At 33.6% G+C, this 22,104-nt stretch overlaps 1 protein-coding gene across 1 annotated transcript; it reads left to right on the top strand.

The window, feature by feature from the left end:
* Positions 1–132: 132 nt before the first annotated feature.
* LOC149787908 (putative protein BRICK1-B) lies at positions 133–10,005 on the top strand. The gene is made up of 3 exons (XM_089974154.1): positions 133–272; positions 4,287–4,369; positions 6,795–10,005. Exons 1-3 carry the CDS (start codon positions 149–151, stop codon positions 6,819–6,821), a joined length of 234 nt encoding a protein of 77 aa, XP_089830280.1. The 5' UTR covers positions 133–148; the 3' UTR covers positions 6,822–10,005.
* Positions 10,006–22,104: the final 12,099 nt, after the last annotated feature.

The raw sequence follows: 22,104 nt of genomic DNA, 5'->3' as shown, positions 1-22,104 counted from the left end.
CTTTTGATCCACACAGCCATACAGCTTCCTTTTATCTTCTTGTTGTACTGAATAAATGTCAAATAAATATATATTGGTTAAACTTGAACTCTATCATCCAATCAAAGTTTGTCTTTCAGAACAATTAAAGGAGTGAAATTTATTCAAGATGGCGCACGTTCAACAAGCACCTCAGCACCAAAGACCAATTCAACAGGATTGGGCCAACAGAGAATACATTGAAGTTATAACCGGCAGTATTAAGAAAATAGCCGACTTCTTAAACTCTTTTGGTATTATGACTAAACTGGGTTTTGCTTGTACGATTATGGTAAAAAAAGTAACGGAATAGCGTCCAGGTTTAAAATGCATAACCAATAGGGGGTCCAACAATATACGACATCGACCCACAGGTGCTCGACGCGAGCTTGATGTTTAAAAAAAAAACAAAAAACAGTCATCTGAAGGAAATAATTATACTATACAGAGTGACAAAAAAAAATGCGCGAAAATCGCACGTTTAGGAGCCCGTAATTTTAGTTTGGTACAACGTAGAAAAGTCAATATGGCTTGATGGATAGAAAATTATCTCAGGAGTAAAAGCCATATAGTATGGTCGTGTGCCTTTAAAGACAAAAATAGCAGAAAGAAATCTAGGGTCATGGGTGGAGCGAAGTATTTGGAAGTTCTGTACCTTATATATTATGATAGAGAGGGTCCTATGTCAGAACCGGCCATGGGGGTAATCTAAGGTATTTTTGTCACTCTATGATTTTTTCCTTAAGATTATTTTTTTCCCTTAACATCAAGCTCACGTCAGGCACCTGTGCGTCAACCTTGATATTTATATTTTGAGGGTCGACGTCTTACTGCCAAATAACCGCGCAGTGTTGCGTGCTCATATCGACTCCTTCAAGAAATGAAAGTCGTAATGTTAAAGTTAGAATTGACTTAATGTGATAACTTTTTTCAATAAATTTCAAATGATCACATGCAAATTGATGTGTTTTAGGTTCCATTGGCCTTCATTTCACTTGGCTGAATGGATTGGAAGCTGGGAATGCTGAAATTAGATTAAGTTGAAGATTGTTTCTTTAATGAAACAACAAAAACTATATCAATATTAAATAAATTGTTTAGATAGCTTTCGGGTTTTTTTTGTTTAAGATACTTCTCCTTTTTAATGTCTAAATACTAGCATTGTATATCGTATTCTGCAGACTGAGAGGTACGAGAGGCCACGTTTTCAGAATAATCGCACATGCTTGACGGCCCATATTAGTGGCTAGTTCAAGCACAGGAGTCTAATGTTTTCTCAATAGAGGACAACAAAATCTTTGAGAACACAAAATCACTTGTCCGTAATGTATATTTACAGTACAGAGAAGTGAATGGCCAGCATAAGCTAATTATAGATTTCATGGATTAGCAAACTGAGAATGTTACCTTGAACAAAACAAGGTACCAGACAAAGACTGAAAAATGATGTGACTATACATGTATCACTTCCTTTATAAAGAAGGCATTTCTATCTACTCTACAAAAGTTTTGTCTGCATAATTAAATTGCCATACTGTACAATTAGCAACATAGAAATAAATCTTTACAAGACTTAAACATGTCATCACAAATGGAGAATTAGTATTTTAGAAAAAGTTAAAATTATTCGACTTGACAATGGAGAGTTCATGAGTTTCTGCTGAAAATTTTTATGTTGGGAAGATTGAAATAAACAGCATTGTAACAGACGAGAATATTTTGCATCAGTGGGAAAATGAAGTAAATGGAAAGTGAATTATTTTAAAGCCAAGCAATGTAAGTACCAAGATTTAAATGATGTCTTTCAACGGTTTTGTAATAATACCCGGGGCCCCGAGTGGTCTAAAGCGCTCTCCGTTATGGATCACTGACATATCACCTGTGTCTGCGTGGGCTCGAGTCTACAGTTCGGCTAACGTAGGTATGTGAGAAAGCTCGCCAGTAGCTTCTCATGGGTTGGTGTTTCTTCCCGGGGTTTTCCCAGGTTCTTCCTCCACCATAAATACTGGCCGCCATGTATAGCCAAGCGTGTGCTGAAAAATGGTTTTAAACCCTACAACAACAACAAAACACAACTGTGCTGTTTTTTGGCAAGTGTCAACATTTTGAAAATAAATCAACACATCAGAATGACCAATTTCCTTAGGAATTTATAACTTTTTCAACAAACCCGACAGGTACCTCACTTTGACAAGGTCTGTAGAGGACCTTGAAAAGCCTTGAAAAATAAATTGTTCCCTGAAGGCCTTGAAAACACCTTGAAAATTCAAAACATAGTCTGGGCACCTTGAAAAGCCTTCATTTTCTTGAAATCAAATGGAATTACTAAAGAGTTTTTATTTTATAGAATTGGCTAGATGAAGAAAAATATAAAGTTTGGATTATTAGATCTTTCTCAGAGAGCTTTGCAAAATGCAAACTATGCCAGAATGGGAGATAGTGCTTCTCAGTCACATCCAGCTGAAAAAATTCCAAGCTCTTGTAATGGTGCTTAATACAGGCAAAACAAGAAGACTTCAGCGTGAAATTATTTTTGACAAAAGAGGTATTTCTGTGAACAAAGAGATTCAAGTTTCAAAATAGAAAATGTGTATAGTCTTAATTTTGGATCGAGTGGATATAGGACAGACGATAATTGCAATGAACACAGTAAATCTAAAAATATAGAATACAGATGAGCTGAGTGAAATATTAATATGAAATAGTTTAAAATATCTTTACTTTTTTGGTTTATTGGGATGAAGGAAGAAGAAAGTAAGGTACTGAAAAAGACATTGAGACAGTGACAGCTGCTGCTGATCGCTATGCATTGAAAGCAAAGATCCATAGGAAAATTTCCTTTATCATGACATCAAAATAATTTGAGGTAAAGTGAAAAGGTCAAAATCGCTAAACTTAGAGCTCTTGAAAAACAGCTTGATGGTAAGCTAAATGAACTGACAAATTCACTTAGAAATATTTTGGACTTTGTAAATAGTGTAGTGAGACAGAGCAAAATGAACTTTGCTCAGTGACTACATTATTATAATGCCCAGATGTAGGATGTTTAATATTAATGGGAAAGATATCAATGATTATACTACTGACTTCATGTTTTATTTTTGTTTTTAAAAAAAATAAGTTTGCAAGAAATATTCCATGTATGGAGTAACAGTAAGTAGTAAGTTGTGTTTACATAATTTCATGTCTCCTTTAAAATTAATGTAATAATGAAATTATTAAATCGCACCACCTGTTACTAAAGTAAGTGTATACAAATAAAGCAATAATTATTCTTAAAACTACAACCTGTTTGTCAGCAATGTTCCAGTAAACCTACGAGTAAGAGACAGGAATAAAGGTCAAGGGCATATATTTTTTTATGAACCCTCATATCTGGGCCAAGTTGTGTTGTCAGTTTTTTTTAATACATCACCAAAGTAATCAAGCTAACTGGATTTGACATTTTGAGATGTTGACATAAAATTCAGTTTGAACCAGATGCATGTATCATTTGTGATGCTGTGTGTAGTGAACTAGAATTTCTTTAGTCCCACTATACTGTAATATCCTTTTCCTGATGGATTCAATCCATACACAAGCAAATTGATGTGAAGTCCTGTTGGCATACAGTTCATTTGGCTTCATTGTGATGGAAACTTGAAAACTTGTTCATTTCATTGTATTGGAATTCGCCTAAAGGTGTAAATGTTGACTTACACAAATTATTACTGTTTTACTTGCATTTTGTTTAACTAACCCCACCCCATCATTTGTACACTCTTCCAATTTTTTTCATTCTCATATTTGGACCTAGCACTATATGGCCAGGAATGTTTTAATGTGCTGCTGTTAAGTATGGCCACTTGGAGAACTTTCAGTTGTGAAAAACTGATGTCATCTGAATATTAGTCGTACTGAAAATCCACTCATTAATATGCTCTTCAGTCTGCAAATTTGTAGAATCTTTTATTTTATGCCAGTGTACATTGCCCATGCTCATGAATGAAATGTTATATTTTGACTGAGAGTAGTCCAAGAAGATCCACACCAAATTATTCATTTTAAGAGATTTTGGATTACTTGAATAGTTATTTAAAAATGTTTCTCAAATATTTAATTTCTAAAGTGGTCCATCCATAACAGCAAATTGGTACAATCCTGGCATACAGTGCCATGTACAAATGATGAAATATTATTCACTTGGTGTCTGTACTAATTTTTTGTTTGTTTGTTATCAAATGATGTACTATTTCCACATGGGTCTATACTCATTCTTATTGTTACAGACACATCTTGTAGATCCCGTCTTGCAACACTGAATGAAAAATTGACACAGCTGGAGAGAAGAGTGGAGTACGTTGAAGCAAGGGTCAGTTGTATTAAGTAAAATTACATTTTGTTTAATTGATTCTACAATGATTATACAACAACAAAAATGTCACAATAAATTAATGAATCTAGAGTAGAATGTTCAAGTGGTGAGATGTGTTGTCTTTAAAGTGGGGTAGATAAAGAACACGGAATACCACAGCATATATGGATCACCCTTTACCCTCTTAACAGTTGAAAGTAGGGATCAGACCAATAACTGTAGAGATGTAAAGTGAGTGCTGTCACTGCACTATCAAGGTCAGAGCTTTCTGTAGGATTCTGAAAATGGAACTGAGAGCAGTGCAAAATTTCTGCAGAAAGTTCGAGTGCAAACTCTGAACCCAATTCTGAAACCTTGTTCCTTCAATGATTCAAGCCATAGATAATTATCAAATGTCAATGTCTTCTTATCAGAGCCTCCACCTTAGCCTGTTGTGAAAAGTCATTTTCTGATGCTGAATTGCTTTGTGCACTTAAGGAGAAGAATGATATTAACTGCTTGTCTGAATTCTTTCCCACTTTTGCTGGTGTAAGTACTGATGATACAGTATTGGAACAAAACAATAGTGTATATAAAATACCATGACAGTCTAAAGCTGAAAGATTCAACCATTTGAGGAATCAAATATGTTGTATGTTGTTATTTTTAAAATTATTTTTTGGATTAAAATGCATACATTTCATTGATTCTTGACAATATATTTAACTTCTTGACATGTGAATAGTTCAATTTGAAATATTTGTAAAAGCTTTGTTGTGTGTATATATACAGAGAGAGAGAGGAGTCACAGTATGGGTGAAGTGGGCAGGTGAGTCGTCCAAAAATATAAACTGTGCCTTCTTTGGAAAGCCATGTCATGTAATAAGAGATATGCCAAGTGACATTAGTTTATGGCTTTTGAGATGTTCTCTCAACCCAGCCATATAGTGTTGTGTCTTTAGAAGGAGATCACATCAATTACATGGACAAAGCAAACTCCTGCACATTCATAAGCCTGTGTTTTAATAGCAGGTTGACTGTTAATGCTTTTCCTCTGCAAAATTTTGTTGCCCGATTTTGCAAGTTATCATTGATGATGTTAACAAGCTAACTTTTTTTTTGAAACAAAAAACATCTGTATGTAAATAATGGTTTGTATTTTTAGAATATATTGGTGAAAACATTGTCTAAATATATTTTTTGAATTTATATGCTGTGCATATGGGTATTTTTTTGTAATATCTTTTTGAAAGCACAATTGAACCAGTCATGGGGTAATATGATCACATCATGTCCTGGAAGAACTTCTTTGGTAGACTGCCTCTTTCATAGTTCTTGACTACCATTTTCTATGGTGAAGTTTTAGAAACTAACAAAAACTAAATTAAGTGGTGGTTGGTAAAGTGTTTTTATCTGTTATGCTATCAGCGAGGTACTATCAGGTAAAATTAATTCAAATGTATAGTTTCAGCTGTGCTCTTTTAAAGTCATATGGCCAAAATACATTGTATATGAATCTCTACATACAGACTTACAAAATGTGTTTATAATATACATAAAACAGAATTTTCTATTTGAAGCTAAATTATTGCTTAAAACCTCTCTTAAATGCAGATATGTATAATGAGAAATGGTGGCCAAAGTTAAATTAGAAAACTATGTATATGTGTGTATATGTCTATTATCTATATAAATATTTACTTTAACTTCTCCATGTTTTGCTCTCACTTATCACTGTTCTCTCACAAAGGAGTCACTTGCCTTAAAATTCATGTCTAAAATTATATATATTATAAGTTAGAATCAAGTCTTCACATTTAGCTAATTGATTTGTGAAAAATATATCACGTGAAAATCTAAGATCTTCCATCAGGCCATATAACGCTTAATTGTGTTTTGTACACTAGAACAAATAAATAGAAACTGCCTTGCATTTCAGACATGGAAATTAATCTTTTATAAAGAAATTTGACCAGACACTGTTCATGTCTCTCTGTAGATATTCCCCCTTCCTTTACAATGATGACAAGTTCATCTTTGATGCATTGCTGAATGAGACTTGCATTGTAATAATTTACAGAATGAAAAGATTATAATTTACTGTCAGATTAGGTCAACCCAATCCTTATGTCATGTATATTTATATGATAAGCCTATGTAGTACAGTGGGGGTGAGCATGTTGTGCTGAAGATGAGTGAATTTAATCTTTTAAACTCAGTTCTGGAGAAAGTTTGATACAAAAGAAACGTTCTTTTCTTAATACCAGATATATATCACCAAAACAATACATTTTTACTTGTGGCTTGGTCACTCTTTGAAATATCATGTTTTTGATACCACATGATGAATATATCTGGTATTAACTTAGGAAAAGATAATATCCTTTATGTATTTGTTCTGTTTGGTCAATCTCTTTTAAAATGTCTTTTCAACATTTTGTAGGTGGCAAAAGGAGAAACTTTGAGCTAGTAATCCTTGAGCACATCAGGATTGGTTTGAAGAATTGCTGTACATACAGAGAAATGCAGGGATATTTCATTGCTTGTTGGTTAACAAATACAATGAAGAAATATGTGATATTTGTATAAAATTAGATCTTCATCCATTTGCATATGTAAATGGGATGTAATCATAATGCATCTGGGATCTTCTGAAGTGATTATAACTTGCCCTTTTGTTTCTTCTTGAATGTCTTCACAAAAAATTGAGAAAAATGGAGAACAATTTAGCCACCAGATTAGTAATTACATCATAGTATTTTTGTCAAGACCATCTTTTAGCTTTATTTTCTTTTGCATCTCTACTTTAGTATGGATTCTCTAACATACTTTATAGCAGGAAGTTTTAGTGCTAAAGAAACAGCAATTTAGTTGTGATGGACTGGAATTATGAGAATAAATCTGAAATTTACCAACATAAATATTATAATCTGTCTAACCCAGTGATAGCTAGCTTGTTGTTGTTGTGGGGTTTAACGCCATTTTTCAGCACGATAGGCTATACATGGCGGCCAGTATTAATGGTGGAGGAAGAACCCGGAAAACCCCGGAAAGAACCACCGACCCACGAGAAGCTACTGGCAAGCTTTCTCACATGCCCACATTGGCTGAATTGATAGCTAGCTGACCAAGTTCATGTAGTCACAGCAGTCTTGTATTTTCATCATATTGATTAACTTCATAACTTTTTGAAATGCTTCACTTGACCTTGGATATATAAAGATGTCCTTGATGCAGGAGACCATCTTTTTCTGAATTGTGTTTGGAAAAGTATTTGTTCATTTCTTTAAATTGATAAATGTGTTTCTGTTTTAGTAGTACAGTAGGAAGGAGGTTATTTTTTTAAAAAGGTTTGTATTGTCATTCTTGCAAAATATGTTTATGTATACCTTAGTCAGTTCAAACAAAATAATAGTTTTATGTGGAAATTTCATACTTCAGATTGTAATTTGGTAAAAACAAAAAGTTTATCTGTGCTTTTGCAGATAGATTTTGTATGGTCATGTCCACATCACACTGTTTCATTGTTACCTGAATTCGAATTGTCCTAATCAACAAAAGGAGATAATATTTGGTATGAAGTTTCACTAAATTGATTAGTTGATCATGAAGATTTCATTTCATGAAATCCACCCCACAAAGAGGATCTGTTTGGGACAGAAAAGGTAATATGATATCTTCCTTGCACTTTGAACTTCATCAACACCAGTTTAGGGAGGATGTTCTTATTTGGCACGGCTGCCAAGTGTTCTGTTTTTCCATATGTGTCCCTGTATTTTGGACCTGAATATGTGTACGTTTTTCATGCAAAAAAATGTTTTTTAATTTTTAAAAATAATGATATTAATTTCCTTGCACTTTTCAGTTTTGAACGGGCACTTGGTTCCATTCTGATAAAAATGTATCGCATGTAGAATAGAGTTCTAAAATATGAATGGTTCATTTGAAATCGAGGCTGTCTTTATCCGCCATATTGGATTTTGCAAACAGTTGTCGCTATCACTGTATCTCATCTTCATAATATTCAAATTCTATCATGTTGAATAAGAAAGCAAAATATTCAGAATTTTCTCCAGGAAAAACGAGAAAACAGAACTGGAAGGACAAGCTCTCTTGTTTAGATTTGTGAAATGATCTAGTAAATGACAAAACTTTGTTTTGCAAATTGTGTAATGTGATTTCACTATTGGGGATGGAGATACCCATAAAATACAAGAGCATGAAAAAGCTAATAAACATCAGCTTGCTGCTTTTTCATCACCTCTGCCAAAACTTACAGCATATATAAAAACCAGAGATAACCTTGATGTAATTCAATCGAAATTTGGTTTATTAAATTTCTTTTAGAAATGAACCATCATCGTTAAGTTATTGATGGTGCTACCAATTTATTCTGCACATTTTCCAGAAGATAAGATCACAAAGGATTACTTGTGTGAAAAAAACTAAATTTGAAAATACAGAATTCAGATCATCAGTGAAAGATGGAAATCGATAATGATTGGGGGAAAAAGGGGTGTGGAAAAGGCTTATATAAACAGTCTGTGTCAGAGTGTGTGTTGCACTCAAATGGAACAGGGTGCCCATTCAGAAGGTGCAAGAGTGCATTGCATGCAAATTTGACATTAAATAATTAAGGAAGGTACTGTCCTACTTTACTGATAGTTGTAGATGTTGTACTTATGCATTAAAATTTTAAAAATTGGTATTTGTTCCTTAAAATCAGTATTTTTGTCATAAGCTGTCTATTTTAGTACTCTGGGGTTGGTAGCTATGATTTGGTGTGATCTTTCACTAAGACAATGGATGACAATTAAGTTTTTTTTCTCCCTTATTTTGTTTCATTTTAGTTCTGATATTAATGAAGTACCTTTGCTTATTAGTAACATTTACAATATCATTATATATTTGATTTGCTTCCTAGATATTATTACTGTATATGTGTAGTGTTTGTTAATATACATGAAATACTGGTGACTGGTGTCCAAAGTCCAAATTGATTATACTTAAATAATGTTTTTAATGCATTGATAATGCAAACAAGAGTTCTCAATTTCATTTTTGAATTTAAGGGAAATGTTCCCACAAGACCTTGTATTCCTGTGCATTCAAGTGTTTTTTAATGTTTGTTTGATAATGTTTAGTCCATTTTTAAGGAATTTTCCATGTTGAGTCTATTTTTAAGGAGTTTTCATTAGCGATATACCTGTTACCTATTTTGATGACCACTTTAGAAATATTGACCATGCTTCAGCTTTTAAAGATAATTAGTGTAAGATACAAAATCATTGGGGTTTTTTTGTATTTCACATAGAAGAATAAGTGTTAATCATTTGTAATATGATGTTTTAGGGTGGAATCTTATTGCGCTTTCAACACATTACTGGCTACATCTGTTCAAGAATTATATTTGTGAGTTTACTTAATAATTATTATTAATTTCATTTAACTTTAGTAAATTGAATTTGTTTTTTCATATTTAAGTACTTTAAAGTGTCTAAACATCACACTGATGTAGCTCGTTTGATTATTTTGCTCATAATAATTTTCCAAATTTTGTCCCCTCCCAGAACAAAATTTTGTGAAGCCAGAGTGAATGTTTGAATGTTATATCTGAAGATAACTTTTTTACATAATAAAAATTTCAATTTTAATTATGCTTTCCTTGTTAATTGATGTTGAAAATTAAATAAAATTATACACAGTTTTTAAGGCAGGGCAACATCACAAGTGGAAAGCTCTGCAAGCGTGAATCTTTTTGTTAGTCCAGTTGTTTTTGATGTTATGGGAATGTCCTTCCACGCAGTTATATTTCTAGGCCTAACTGCTTTTTGTGACCAAAGTTTATGGCTGGTTTTAGGGGTGAACTATTCATTTTTGATGGAAAAGGTCACCAAGATATGTCAAAGAAGAAATGAGGTTTCCATACATCAGTAAACACTGACAAACTTCAAGAATGATTTATTCTTGAGAAGAAGAAGAAACATTATTTTTGTGATCATTGGTCAAGGTTACTACACATAGAAAGGAAAACGTAGCTATTTAGAATTTGTTTTAGAAATGATATGTTAATGCTACACTTGGTGGATCGCTTGCAGCTATGGCAAGGGAGTTGTTACGGTTGAAATGTTTGGGACAAAAGCTGAAAGGTAAAACTTAAACCACCTGTAGTTTATACATGAAAATGTGTGCTTACTGTATTTTTTATTTAGCAAATTACTTGAATGGTTTGCCCCTTGCTCAGTGTTTTTGTGTGTGCATTACCTACATAGGAAGAAAGCCCCATGTTTACCTAGCAGGATGGTGAATATGTTTGATATTAAAAGAAAATGCACTTCATTCCTTTTAATGTTTCATCATAAATGCATGTGCATTAATGTGCGGGAAGAACAACAGATCTTAGAATTTTGGAGTTTCGTAAGGATTGATTTTAATAATTTTGGGTCATCTTGGAATGATAGGATAATAGGTTCAAAAATGTATGTGTCTAACAAATTTTGCCTTTGTTTTTTGATCCAAGTTTGGAGGACCAGAAAATGTTTTAAAATTTTTGATGCAAGCACTTGTAAAAAATTTCCTTAATTTTTTTGTAAGATATATACTTATTACTTTATAAATGAGAGAAATGTACCTATTTTGTGCAGTTCGCTCAATATTTGATAGCATAAAAAAGTCTAATGGTGGAGCCTACAAACTTTGTAAAGTTAATCATTGACTCCTTTTCAAGTTACATGTAAAGTCACATGACAGGACTTCAGTGTTGGTCATTAATGACATCCATGTTTTTGTTTTATTTTATTTGATTGTGTAGCGAGACAGAAATATCCACACTATTGAGATATACAGAGGAACCCACTATCCGGACATAATTCAACAGGAATGGAATTCCTAAATGTTAATTTGCTCCGTTAATCAAGAAATCCACATTCTGGATCCAGAAATCAAAATCTGGGACCAAGTGTAAAATTACAATTAAACTTGTCTCAATAATCTGGAAATAATCTGTCCAAAAATAAGAAAATTGAAAATTCATATATGAAAATACAGTCAGATAACACAGATTTTTTTGGAGGTGATTCAATGTATCAATCTCTGATTGTTCAAATTCTAGTGGTATGTTAAAGTTTTCAGTTGATCACATGATCATTTGTGTGGAAAAACTAAGTAGCGTGACCATATTGTAACCAGAGATTGTATAAAGAATGTTTTCGCTAATCGGGGGTGTAAAGAATTAAATAAACACTGGGATTAAATTGTCCATGCTTTTTTACATAACATATGGTTAATAAATTAAGTATGTCATTAAGCCTATTTGTTGTTTACGAATTGTATGTAACAATCACAGTTTATTGATAGCTATACAAATACAGTTGATTCATTTAAACTCTGGACAGTATAGGGCTTCATTTCAGAATAAAATGGGGACATCATTTATCAGCTCATTAGCAGCTATAACAGCTGTAAAATACAACTTATAAAAATGACTGCATTTTATTAGTTTACCATAACACATTTAACTGCGAGATTTCAGTTTGTATTAGATGTACTTTTTACATGTATTATGGCGACACCATCAAGCAAGCATAGACAAGTAGAGATACCTGCAAGCATTAAAAAGATTTGCCAGCACAAAGAAGATCACCCAAAAGTTAACATTCAAGATATATGCCAGCATATTATAGCTTACTCATCCTTAGACATTGGCAAGTTGACAGTGTTAATAGTTTAAACTTATATTTACTGTACTTGTATGTTATATTTACTGTACATGCATGTACAAGCGCATGTTTTAATAATGTGAAATAAACAGAAGTCAACAGATGTATTCTAATATACAATACATTTACAGCTAGAATATACATGTACCTGTATATGGAATGATGACATCGTAAAATAAAAATGTGCATGATTCAGTTATCCGGAAAACTCGTTAATCCTGACATATTCACTGGGAATGAAGGTTCCGGATTAACAAAGCTTCTCTATATTCTTTGCAAAATTCAGACTTGATTTTAGTTTAAAATGCATTTCATGATTCCATTTTTTAATTTTGATTCTTAAGTTAATCATCAGAGGGAACTGAAGTTCTAAAGAGGTGATTTTTTTTCCTACTACTTTTTCAGAAATTGTATTAATGTCTAACATCATTACCTTAAAGGTGTGTACTGTATGTTGATGTCTACAATCTTTTACAAAAGTGTGAAGTTTCTTTTTTTACATCATAGGTTCACAATTTAATATTGATGATCCTGTCTAATGTGTTAAGAAATTTTGTGAAGTGTTTCACAACCCTTATTGACCTAGACTGAAATAATCTCGGATTAATTAATTACTGAATCGTGTTACTTGGTAAAGACAAGTTAAGAAGCATGGCATTTTTTGTGACAAACCCTTTGTGGAAAAGTTATATAATAGTTCTATATAATCAAAAGAACTAGGGTCATTTCATATTTCACTGCTTAGCTTTTATTTAGATGTTGGTTTTTTTCTTCATTCATTTTTTATCAAAATACGTACTGTCTGGCAGTCCTGAAATGAAGGTCTTATTTATCATTGAACAAACTTGCATTCAGGATGCGCATTGTGAAAATCCCCCCCCCCATTTAAGATTTTTCACAAAATTGTCAATTCTTTGTGTGCAAAGTCATGCAAAAGAATAAGAATTATGCTAATTTTTTCATGAAGAAGGCAATAATTTTTTGGGGAAAAATTCTGGTTTTCAATGAATGCAAATACGTCACATATAATATTTCTAGTGTGTTGTGCTCAGATCTGATTGGTTACTTTAAAAAAATCAGGAGAGCACAATTCATGCTGAGGCTATCTTGGTGGGACAATGGAAAAATAGCAGAAGCAGTTAAAACTCGGGACACTTTCTCATATTTGACCAGTAATACATCTAATCACAGTGCATATGTTTGCATTAATAGGCATAGTGACAGTGAACAGACAAAATTCTCAGGCTTATCATATATTAGACAATGCTAGTGATAGGCTTGAAGATTGCAACGCTGAAACTGAGGGTCCATCCAACATTTTAAAAAAAGCAAAACTAAGTCAATTCAGACTGGAAATAAAAATGACCATGACTCAAAGAGAGAAAGAAAAAAATGAAATTCTTTGCAATTTGTGTGAATAAACAGGCAAAGAAAATTCATGAACACATGGACATGCTAATTTCAGGACATAACCGTCGACCAACACATTGAATTATCAGCTCACAAACGTGATTTAGAATTTGAAACTAAGGGAAAATTTTAAAACTATATACATCACAACTGTGATGTGACAGGCAGGAAATGTGACAGTTTGTTAAGATGTACAAATGGACAGAGGGATGACACAATTTGCACTCCATGGTTTTATTCTTTAACATGTAGATAATGTACTGTTATTAGAAAACATGGGACTTTGATTTTCAGTTTTAAGTGCTATACTATAATTTACTGAACACATGTATTCAGTCATATTGAAAAATAGAGAATGTGATGTACAGAACACCTGTATTTAGTGTTATACTGTGATACAGAACACCTGTCTTTAGTGTTATACTGTGATACAGAACACATAATATGCAGAACATAAGCAGTACATGTTATACTATGCAATTAATACACTTATTATACTTGCAATTGCTCTTCTTGAATCCATTTTTTTTGTTTTTTTACACCTTGCTGGGAGGCCCCCATTCAGCACTACATTAGGACACATTTTTTTCCGATTCTTTGTGGGGACAAATCCTAGATGTGACTGATTGAATCTGAAACTAGTCAGACAATTTAGTACTTGGTAAAAAAAGAGGGGATGATAATTAACTTTTCATGATCAAAGTCTTTATACAAGTTATATGAAATATTTGCAGAATCCAAAAATGAATTGTAAGTATAACATCTTCAGTTCACAGGTTTAGCCATCCCCTTCGTATAGGATTGTTTTATATCTGTGTCTGACATGATCTTGATCACCACTACTTAATGTAAACACACTCAGGCTACAATAGGAATAGAAATGCATGGGGGTTTCGCATGTGAATGTGAATGTCACAAGGTGCTAATGTAAAGCTGTAGCAAGATAAAAGACATGATGTGAAATTTGTGTATAGATTGTGTGCAAGATAAACATTGTGTATGATGGAAATGTGTGTAGAGATTGTGTGTAAAATAAACAGCATGTATGATGTGAAATGTGTGTAGACTGTAAGATAATAGGCATGTTTGATGTGAAATGTGTTTAGAGATGTGTGAAAGACATGTATGACATGAAATGTATATAGAGATTGTCTGCAAGATAAAGGCGTGCATGATGTGAAATTTATGTGTACCTGCCATAAAATGACATGTCGTGCAAAAAAATGAGACTTTTTACTGCCATATCACCTGACACAGTAATGTTATAAAAAATATTTTCAGGTATTCTAAAAAAGTAAAAGAAATTATAAAAAACAGCATATATGCCCGTAACATGTAGTATGTATAAACAGTCTTGCTTAGAGCTTGTGTACAACTATCCTTGAGGCACCCTGTACAGCAAATTGTCATTAAGGCAAAAGAAATTGGGTATAAACAACCAACATGTCACATATTGATGGCTGATAATAGCTAGGGTGATATGTCCTTTGAAGACTGTTGTGGTTGTGCTCACTGTGCTATATTGAATAGGTAAAGTTCACAAAGTGGAACAACCCAGGTGGTTTTAAATCGGAGAGATGATAGGTTGGACACATTGTTGACTTCAATGAGATTGTTTAAAAGATTATTGGTAAGTTTGGAAACAGCTGCAGGCATAAACACAACCAAGTACAAAGTTGTCTGATGCTGGCCAGTATGTGACTTTGTGTTGAGTGGAGATTATTTTTAGGACCATAAATATAAAACATATTTACATTGAACAACAAAAGTTTCAACAATGTAAAATTTGAACACTGCATCATTCAATATTTTAATTGTGAGATGGCAGCAGCCATAAGCAGAAAAAATGGCAAACTGATCTTTGCAATATTTCTTTCAGCCCAAGCAGGACAAAAATAATTGTGCCTCAAAATTTTTTTTATGTACAAATGTATGTAGACAAATATGATTTTGATAAAATTAATAATTACCTCTGTTGTCCATTCATTTCAGAAAGTCAGCCAAGAAATTATGTTCAAGGAAAATTTTTGCTTATTCAAAGGAATAAGAATATTTATAAAACTTCAAGTGATGAACTGATAATGCATTCGGACATCAAATGTACCTTCAAAGCATCCAACCAACCTTTGTACAAATGTATCAGTGTTGAATGAGGTTTATTGAAAATAAATACATCTGCCATATACCTCAATATAAAAAAGCAATTTAGTTATTAAAAAATTATGCTGGAAGAAAAAGCCTGTCTTTGCCAAGAAATAGGAATATTAAGAAACACTGGACAAATCACTATCGTTGCAATAATGTCGTAGAATATCAAAAAATCCTGTGAATGGAAAAATTGTCATGTGCCAAAGCAGATGTGTACATATCAATGAAAAAAGAGCACTCGTAATACGGGTCCAAAATTATGGTACACTACAGTGAGAGAACACCCAGGAAGAATGGAAGTGGATATATATGTCCTACAAAAAAGAACCAGCATGCCAGTGTCAGTGAGCATAGAAATTTTGCAGGGCTGGGAGGGGGAGGAGTCTTATCCATTGTTGAAACCTGATGTTAGCCCTGCATTTAAGACTAAGTCCACACAGTTTTTGAAGACCAGTGAGGAAAGATGGTGTAGAATTTTGATTCATTTTATCTATATTGCTGTTTGAGGAGTTGGTAGAGCACCCTCATACTCTCTTGGTAGTCAAGCTGGCAGGCACATAGGTGTCTAGGTAGAGAAGTCTGGTCATGTAGGTAAGAGTAGTATATGGACTCCTACTTATATCCCAGTCAGGTCGGAGAAAAAAACAGTAAACCAAGCAGCAGGGAGCGAACCTTATGAAAGGGAAGAAAAGTTGCAGTACTGAAACCTAATGTTAAATGCATATAATTTCCACCAGTCCTATTCTCTTGTATGGCTGTGATTGAAACTTTGTTAGGTTGCCTAAGTGGAAGCTCCATTTTTTTAAACTGACCTAAATTGAATACATTTGAAACCATGAAGCAGATTGTCTAAGGTCTTAATTAAATTAGGCCCATTAAAGTTTTTGTCCATTTTGTTGTATAAATAAAGAGTTCAGAAATAAGTTAGAAAAAGCTTGCAAATATTCTAAATACAGGGCTATATTGGATTGTAAGAGAACTGATGGGATTCTTTTAAGCTTTGTTTGAATTTGCAAAAAGCCCATTTCTGACTGTTTTTAGAAAACCAGACTAGAATTAGATGTCATATGATCACTTTTTTCTGCATTTACTGCTACTTATTTGCAGAAAAGCTTTGAAAGTTATAGTAAATATTGCACAATACAAATATATATTTTGCTTGAAATAGTATTCAGTCAGTCAGGATGTAGTAATTTGGAGAAGTGTATTTCAGTCACTAGGCAAGCATGTACTGCAAAATTTATATTTGTGATTGTTTCATGGAATATTTGAATAAGAGACTGACCATTTAATTTTAAGGGAGGTTGTGGGCTTGGGACTCGAAGAAAAATTTACTTCCAAATACATGTAGGTTAAAAAAATGTACGCATCCGATTTGTTGAAGGAAAGACCTGGCCTCAATCTTTTAGATAAATTGGGTGAAAAAAAAAACTACAGTATTTTTTAAAAAAATATATGAAAATATTCTGGCTAGAAAGAAATTCTCAGCTACCGCACCTCCAAAAAATTAAATGGTCAGTCCCTAAAGAAACATGATCTGTGAAGTCATCAAGTGTGTGCACTTAGTCAAATACTGAAACTAAAGTAAACAATGAAAATGATTCATATTTTGTATTGATTACATGCATTATCAGTAGGACCAGATTGCAAATTGAAATGGGGAAGGTAATTCAGTTAATCTTTCCATAGAGTATAACACATTTTATATACGTCTTTGATGTTTCAAAAGAAAGTTTGCTATGTAGCTGCCAGTCCTACTTATATGAGTACATTCAGTTTACTGCACAGTCTATCATGGCTTCAATCAGATCTGCAACTGTGCTCTCTAATTGTGCAAGTTTACAATGGGAAGAATTTTGCATGGTGGTGGTTCTGCGTTGGGGAGTGAGATTCAGAGTAGTAAAGTTTTCATTTCCAAAATAAAGCTGGTGTGGAAGTAGATCCATTTCTCTGCCAAGAACAAAGGTGTATAATTCCAGAAGAGAAATGTTTTCATTTTGCCCAGGTCTGCTCCTAAAATACATATCAATGATTCAAAGTAGATGCACCATATCCCACAGAACCAGAGGAATCCATGTACAAATTCAGGGAGTCTGATGTAACGCAGTGATCTGGTAGGAACAATTATTGACAAAATCGTTTTGAAAGAAAGATGCCCGAGCACTGTCTTTCACTATTACCCTTGTGTATTGTTGTTGTTTTGGGGGTTCAGTGCCATTTTTTAGCACACGATAGGCTATACATGGTGGCCAGTATTAATGGTGGAGGAAGAACCCAGGAAAAACCACCAACCCACGAGAAGCTACTGGCAAGCTTTCTCACACACCCACATTGGCTAAATCCTAGACTTGAACCCACGCAGACAGAGGTGAGATGGCAGTGATCCGTAACGGAGAGCACTTTCGACTACTTGGCCACTTGGGGGGCCCCCTTATGTATTGATTTGACCTGGAGTTTACTATTGTAAAATTAATAAACCACCATAGGAATTTCCACCCCAGCCAGCTGTACAATTGTACATGTTGAGGATACTTTTGAAGGATTGTATCTTTCCAAAGGTATTGCTTTGCTAAATATAATTTTATCAGTACATTACATTTTTGCAGTCAGGAGGAAGACCATGCTTAATGTATCTAATTCATATTGAAGAGATAGTAATTATGGATTGGCAAAGGCCTTTAAATCTTCTGTTGTTGGATGTTGGCACATACTGCTATTACCCTCCCCCCCCCAAGTTATGAGTTGTATGTTATTAATAACTTTGTGTTTTGAACAATATATATTACTTGTCTTCTATTCCCTTTGCATTTTCATTATCGATGTTTTCCTGAAAAACTGGTGTTGCATAATAACTTTTGTTCAGGATTAAGTTACTTGACCAGACTTTATGGATATACCATACACTTAAGGTAGCAGGGATTGTCCTGGGCTTCGCCAATGTCGCAAATTGCGATTTTTTTCCCTTATTGGTGACAAAAATATCCCATCTGGCGATTTTTTTTGGCGACATACTTTTTGGTTATTTAATTTGTACATACAATCATGGATTTGGACTGGATAAATTAAAAGGAAGAACGAAAGGAAGCCACAAACTTGACTAAGCAATGCATTGGAATCAATCTGTTACACAAACGATCCTTTGTTCATATTGACAACCCCATCTTTACAGTGCATTGTTACATCATAATCTGCTTATGCTGACATCTGGGCTGAGTACTGTATGATGCGATAGTCAATCATGCTACCGTACTATACCTACAACTGACCGACTTCTGAAGACGCGAATAGAAGAGATACAATTAATTGTATGGCTAAATCCTTCTGTGTTTTTTGTTTTTTTTTTGTTTTTTTTTTTTACATATACCAATACAATAGTTTCGCTGAACCTTTATAGAAAACTGATAACGTTTGAAGTACCCACTGTGTATAAATACAAAGCAAATGGAAAAAATCTCAATCACAATTATATCTGTCGCCATTGCAGCATTTTACTCATTGATCTTTTCCTTTTGCCATCAATTCCGTGTTACAGCTGCAGAGACTTTAACTCCGCAACAAGAAATAGCACACAAAAAAACAGTTTTGCATAATTAATAATAATTATTTATTTCTCAAAATACAGGAGTGAAAGAATCCCTAAATTGGATGTGAATTTATGCTTATATATACGGTCCAATATTGCTAGGTGTTGACTCGTGTAAGTTTCATTCGTGGGAATGGAGATCCTATTTTACTTGTCGAGAAAATTTATACAGCATTCAGTGATCATTCTTGGGATTTAGGAAGCAATTCACTACAAGCTTTGTGAAGCTAGCCATAAAGGGGTGGGGTGGGGCTGCTGAGAGACTACTGGTGTCACCTGTCAGCACTGTAGACTGTGAACGTGGATTCAGTAAGATGAACCTCATAAAAACTGACATCAGAAATAAGCTCTGCATCTCATCTCTCGAGAATTTAATGAGAATCAGCATGTACAGATGTGAAAAATTAGACTTTGAAACTGCATTCAACAAGTGGGCAGTCCTAAAATTGTGACAGATCTTCATGTAACACTTTGTAACATTTTGTTAATGCTTGTTGTAATTAAAGTATTAACTAACCCATCTTTTGTAATTTTCATTGCCTGTTACATTAATAGACTAAATTAACACTTGGAAAAATGTACACTACTTGTTTTTGCGACACTTTTTGAAAATTGGCGACAAAACATTGAGGTTGGCGATTTTTTTGGCGACAGCTTTTTAAAAGCCAGGACCATCCCTGAGGTAGCAACGAAACTTAACAGATTCTGGGGTTTAAAGTTCACAGTCATGGGATATCTAGTAAAAAAAAAATAATGGTTTCTGCACACTAAGTTTAGTTAAAGACTGCATACATTGGTCAAAGGCCAAGGCTATTGAGATCCATTTGCAATTAATCCCTATTGTCAACCATACCTTGCTAGGAACCTACACAGTAGGATTATTAAAAACAAGGTAGGTGTATAATGTTTTGTTCAAGATGCTTGTTTCAATCTTAAATATTGTAATAATGGTACATTTGGAACTGATAGGCATCATTTTGGTGCACATTCCATTCAAATGATTTTAGCACATATTTTGCATTTGTGTAGTTTTTCTTTCAAAGTGTGTTCTCATGTGGGTCTTTATAAGTGTTATTATATATATATATATATATATATATATATATATATATATATATATATATATATATATATATATATATATATATTCTGACAAGTTTACTCATGCAAATGAAGCTGAAAATATGTTGCAAGATTCTGTTCAAAATGCTTAGTAAATATTGGCTTTAGTTTCAGACAGTCTACTATACTAACTCTCCTGGCCATGACTGACTCCTCACCCCCGCAAAAAATCCTGACCTCACACACAAGCACACAAAAATGCTGCCGGTGCCCATGGCGCAACTAAGATTATATCGAAAGTGTGCCGGCGCTATAAGTGGTTAAGTAATAATCACATGTGCTCTGAAATATTAACCCTCTTTGGTCCTTGGATCGAGTGCACTTAATTATTAGAATATTCGCAGAGGTTTTATTGTTGCAATGTGTTCTTTTTTCATGTTCCCCTTTTTTACATGCTAATGTTCCACATTCTCCCTCGCATCTGAAAAGCATGTGTTCCCTCACTTCTTTATTGCGTTCTCTCACTTCTTTATCACTTCACTACTGGGATTCAAGTTCTATATAATGAACCTGTTTAAAGTTTGGGGTAATTTTCAATGGATGATTAAGTGAGGTGGGTTGTGTTGCAACATTAGTCAGGTGCGAGGTATTGCAACATAGAGTCATGGGGATTTATATTAGGAAGAAATGAACAAATTATTAATTCCTATTTTCTGTTTTTATTACTATTCTTATTTTATTTTCAGCCTGCAGAAGTACTTAATGCTGCGATTAAATTTAATTTGAGAGGAATCAGTTATGTAGATTATTTATTGGAATTACAAAGTGCTCATATTGACTGGACCAACAATAATTTGGGATTGTTGTAAATTCTTATAAAAACATTATCGACAATACACCAAGACTGTTGGCACTTAAGCACATTCAAGGCTTTTGTACATCTGCACATTCATGACTAGGAATTATATTCTTTAGGAGTTGTGATAGAATTATTTTATTTTTGGGGGATTTAATTCACAATACTCTTAAGTTCCTCTTAAATTTTCATTTTCTAACTTAGAGAATTAAACTATTTGTTTTACAAAACTTGTTGGTTTTGTTTCTTACTGTTTTTTTTTTAGTTCAAAACCATAGACCTGTAACATTGCAAATTAAAAGTAGTTTCCAATTTTCTAATAAAAGAAAATGTAATTATTATATCTTCATGCAGGACAGAAAACTGGTTTTGTAGGTACAGACATTACAAAAACATACAAGGACATACTTCTTTTTATCCCAAGACTTGAATTTTGCATAGGTTTCTAAGAAAATAAGGCTGTTAGAATGAAGATAACATGACAGTTGTTGCTGTTATAAGGTTTAATGACATTTTTCAGCACAAGCTAGACTTCATATGGCGGCCAGTATAAATGGTGGAGGAAGAACCCTGGAAAGAACCACCCACCCATGAGAAGCTACCGGCAAGCTTTCTCACATACCCACACTGGCCGAGCCCGAGACTCGAACCCACGCAGACAGAGGTGAGATGGCAGTGATTCATAATGGTAAGCGCCATAGACCACTTGACCACTCTGGGCTCCAGTAACATGACAGTCCCGTTTGTGTATACAAATACAGATAAGCCAAGCAAAATTCACTATTGATTGAAATATCTGGATTATTTCGTTTGAATTTCCAAATTAAAAAGTTTTGAACATATGACAAAATTAAACAAATGTGAACAAAACTGATAATAAAAGTTCAGTATAAAAATTTAATACCTTGTGATTGATAAAAACGAAGTACTTTTCAATGTTAACAAAGATATATGCGTGTGTAAAAATCAGGGTAAT

Source organism: Sinohyriopsis cumingii, chromosome 11 (assembly GCF_028554795.1).
Source record: "Sinohyriopsis cumingii isolate HCF-2022 chromosome 11, ASM2855479v2, whole genome shotgun sequence".
Classification (NCBI taxonomy): domain Eukaryota; kingdom Metazoa; phylum Mollusca; class Bivalvia; order Unionida; family Unionidae; genus Sinohyriopsis; species Sinohyriopsis cumingii.
This window is presented reverse-complemented; position numbering and strand designations above follow the sequence as displayed.

Coding starts and splice junctions, on each gene's coding strand:
- LOC149787908 (XM_089974154.1), top strand. CDS start 149: ATGGCGCACGTTCAACAAGCACCTCAGCACCAAAGACCAATTCAACAG. Junction 273..4,286: donor CGACTTCTTAAACTCTTTTG/GTATTATGACTA, acceptor TTATTGTTACAG/ACACATCTTGTAGATCCCGT. Junction 4,370..6,794: donor TGGAGTACGTTGAAGCAAGG/GTCAGTTGTATT, acceptor AACATTTTGTAG/GTGGCAAAAGGAGAAACTTT.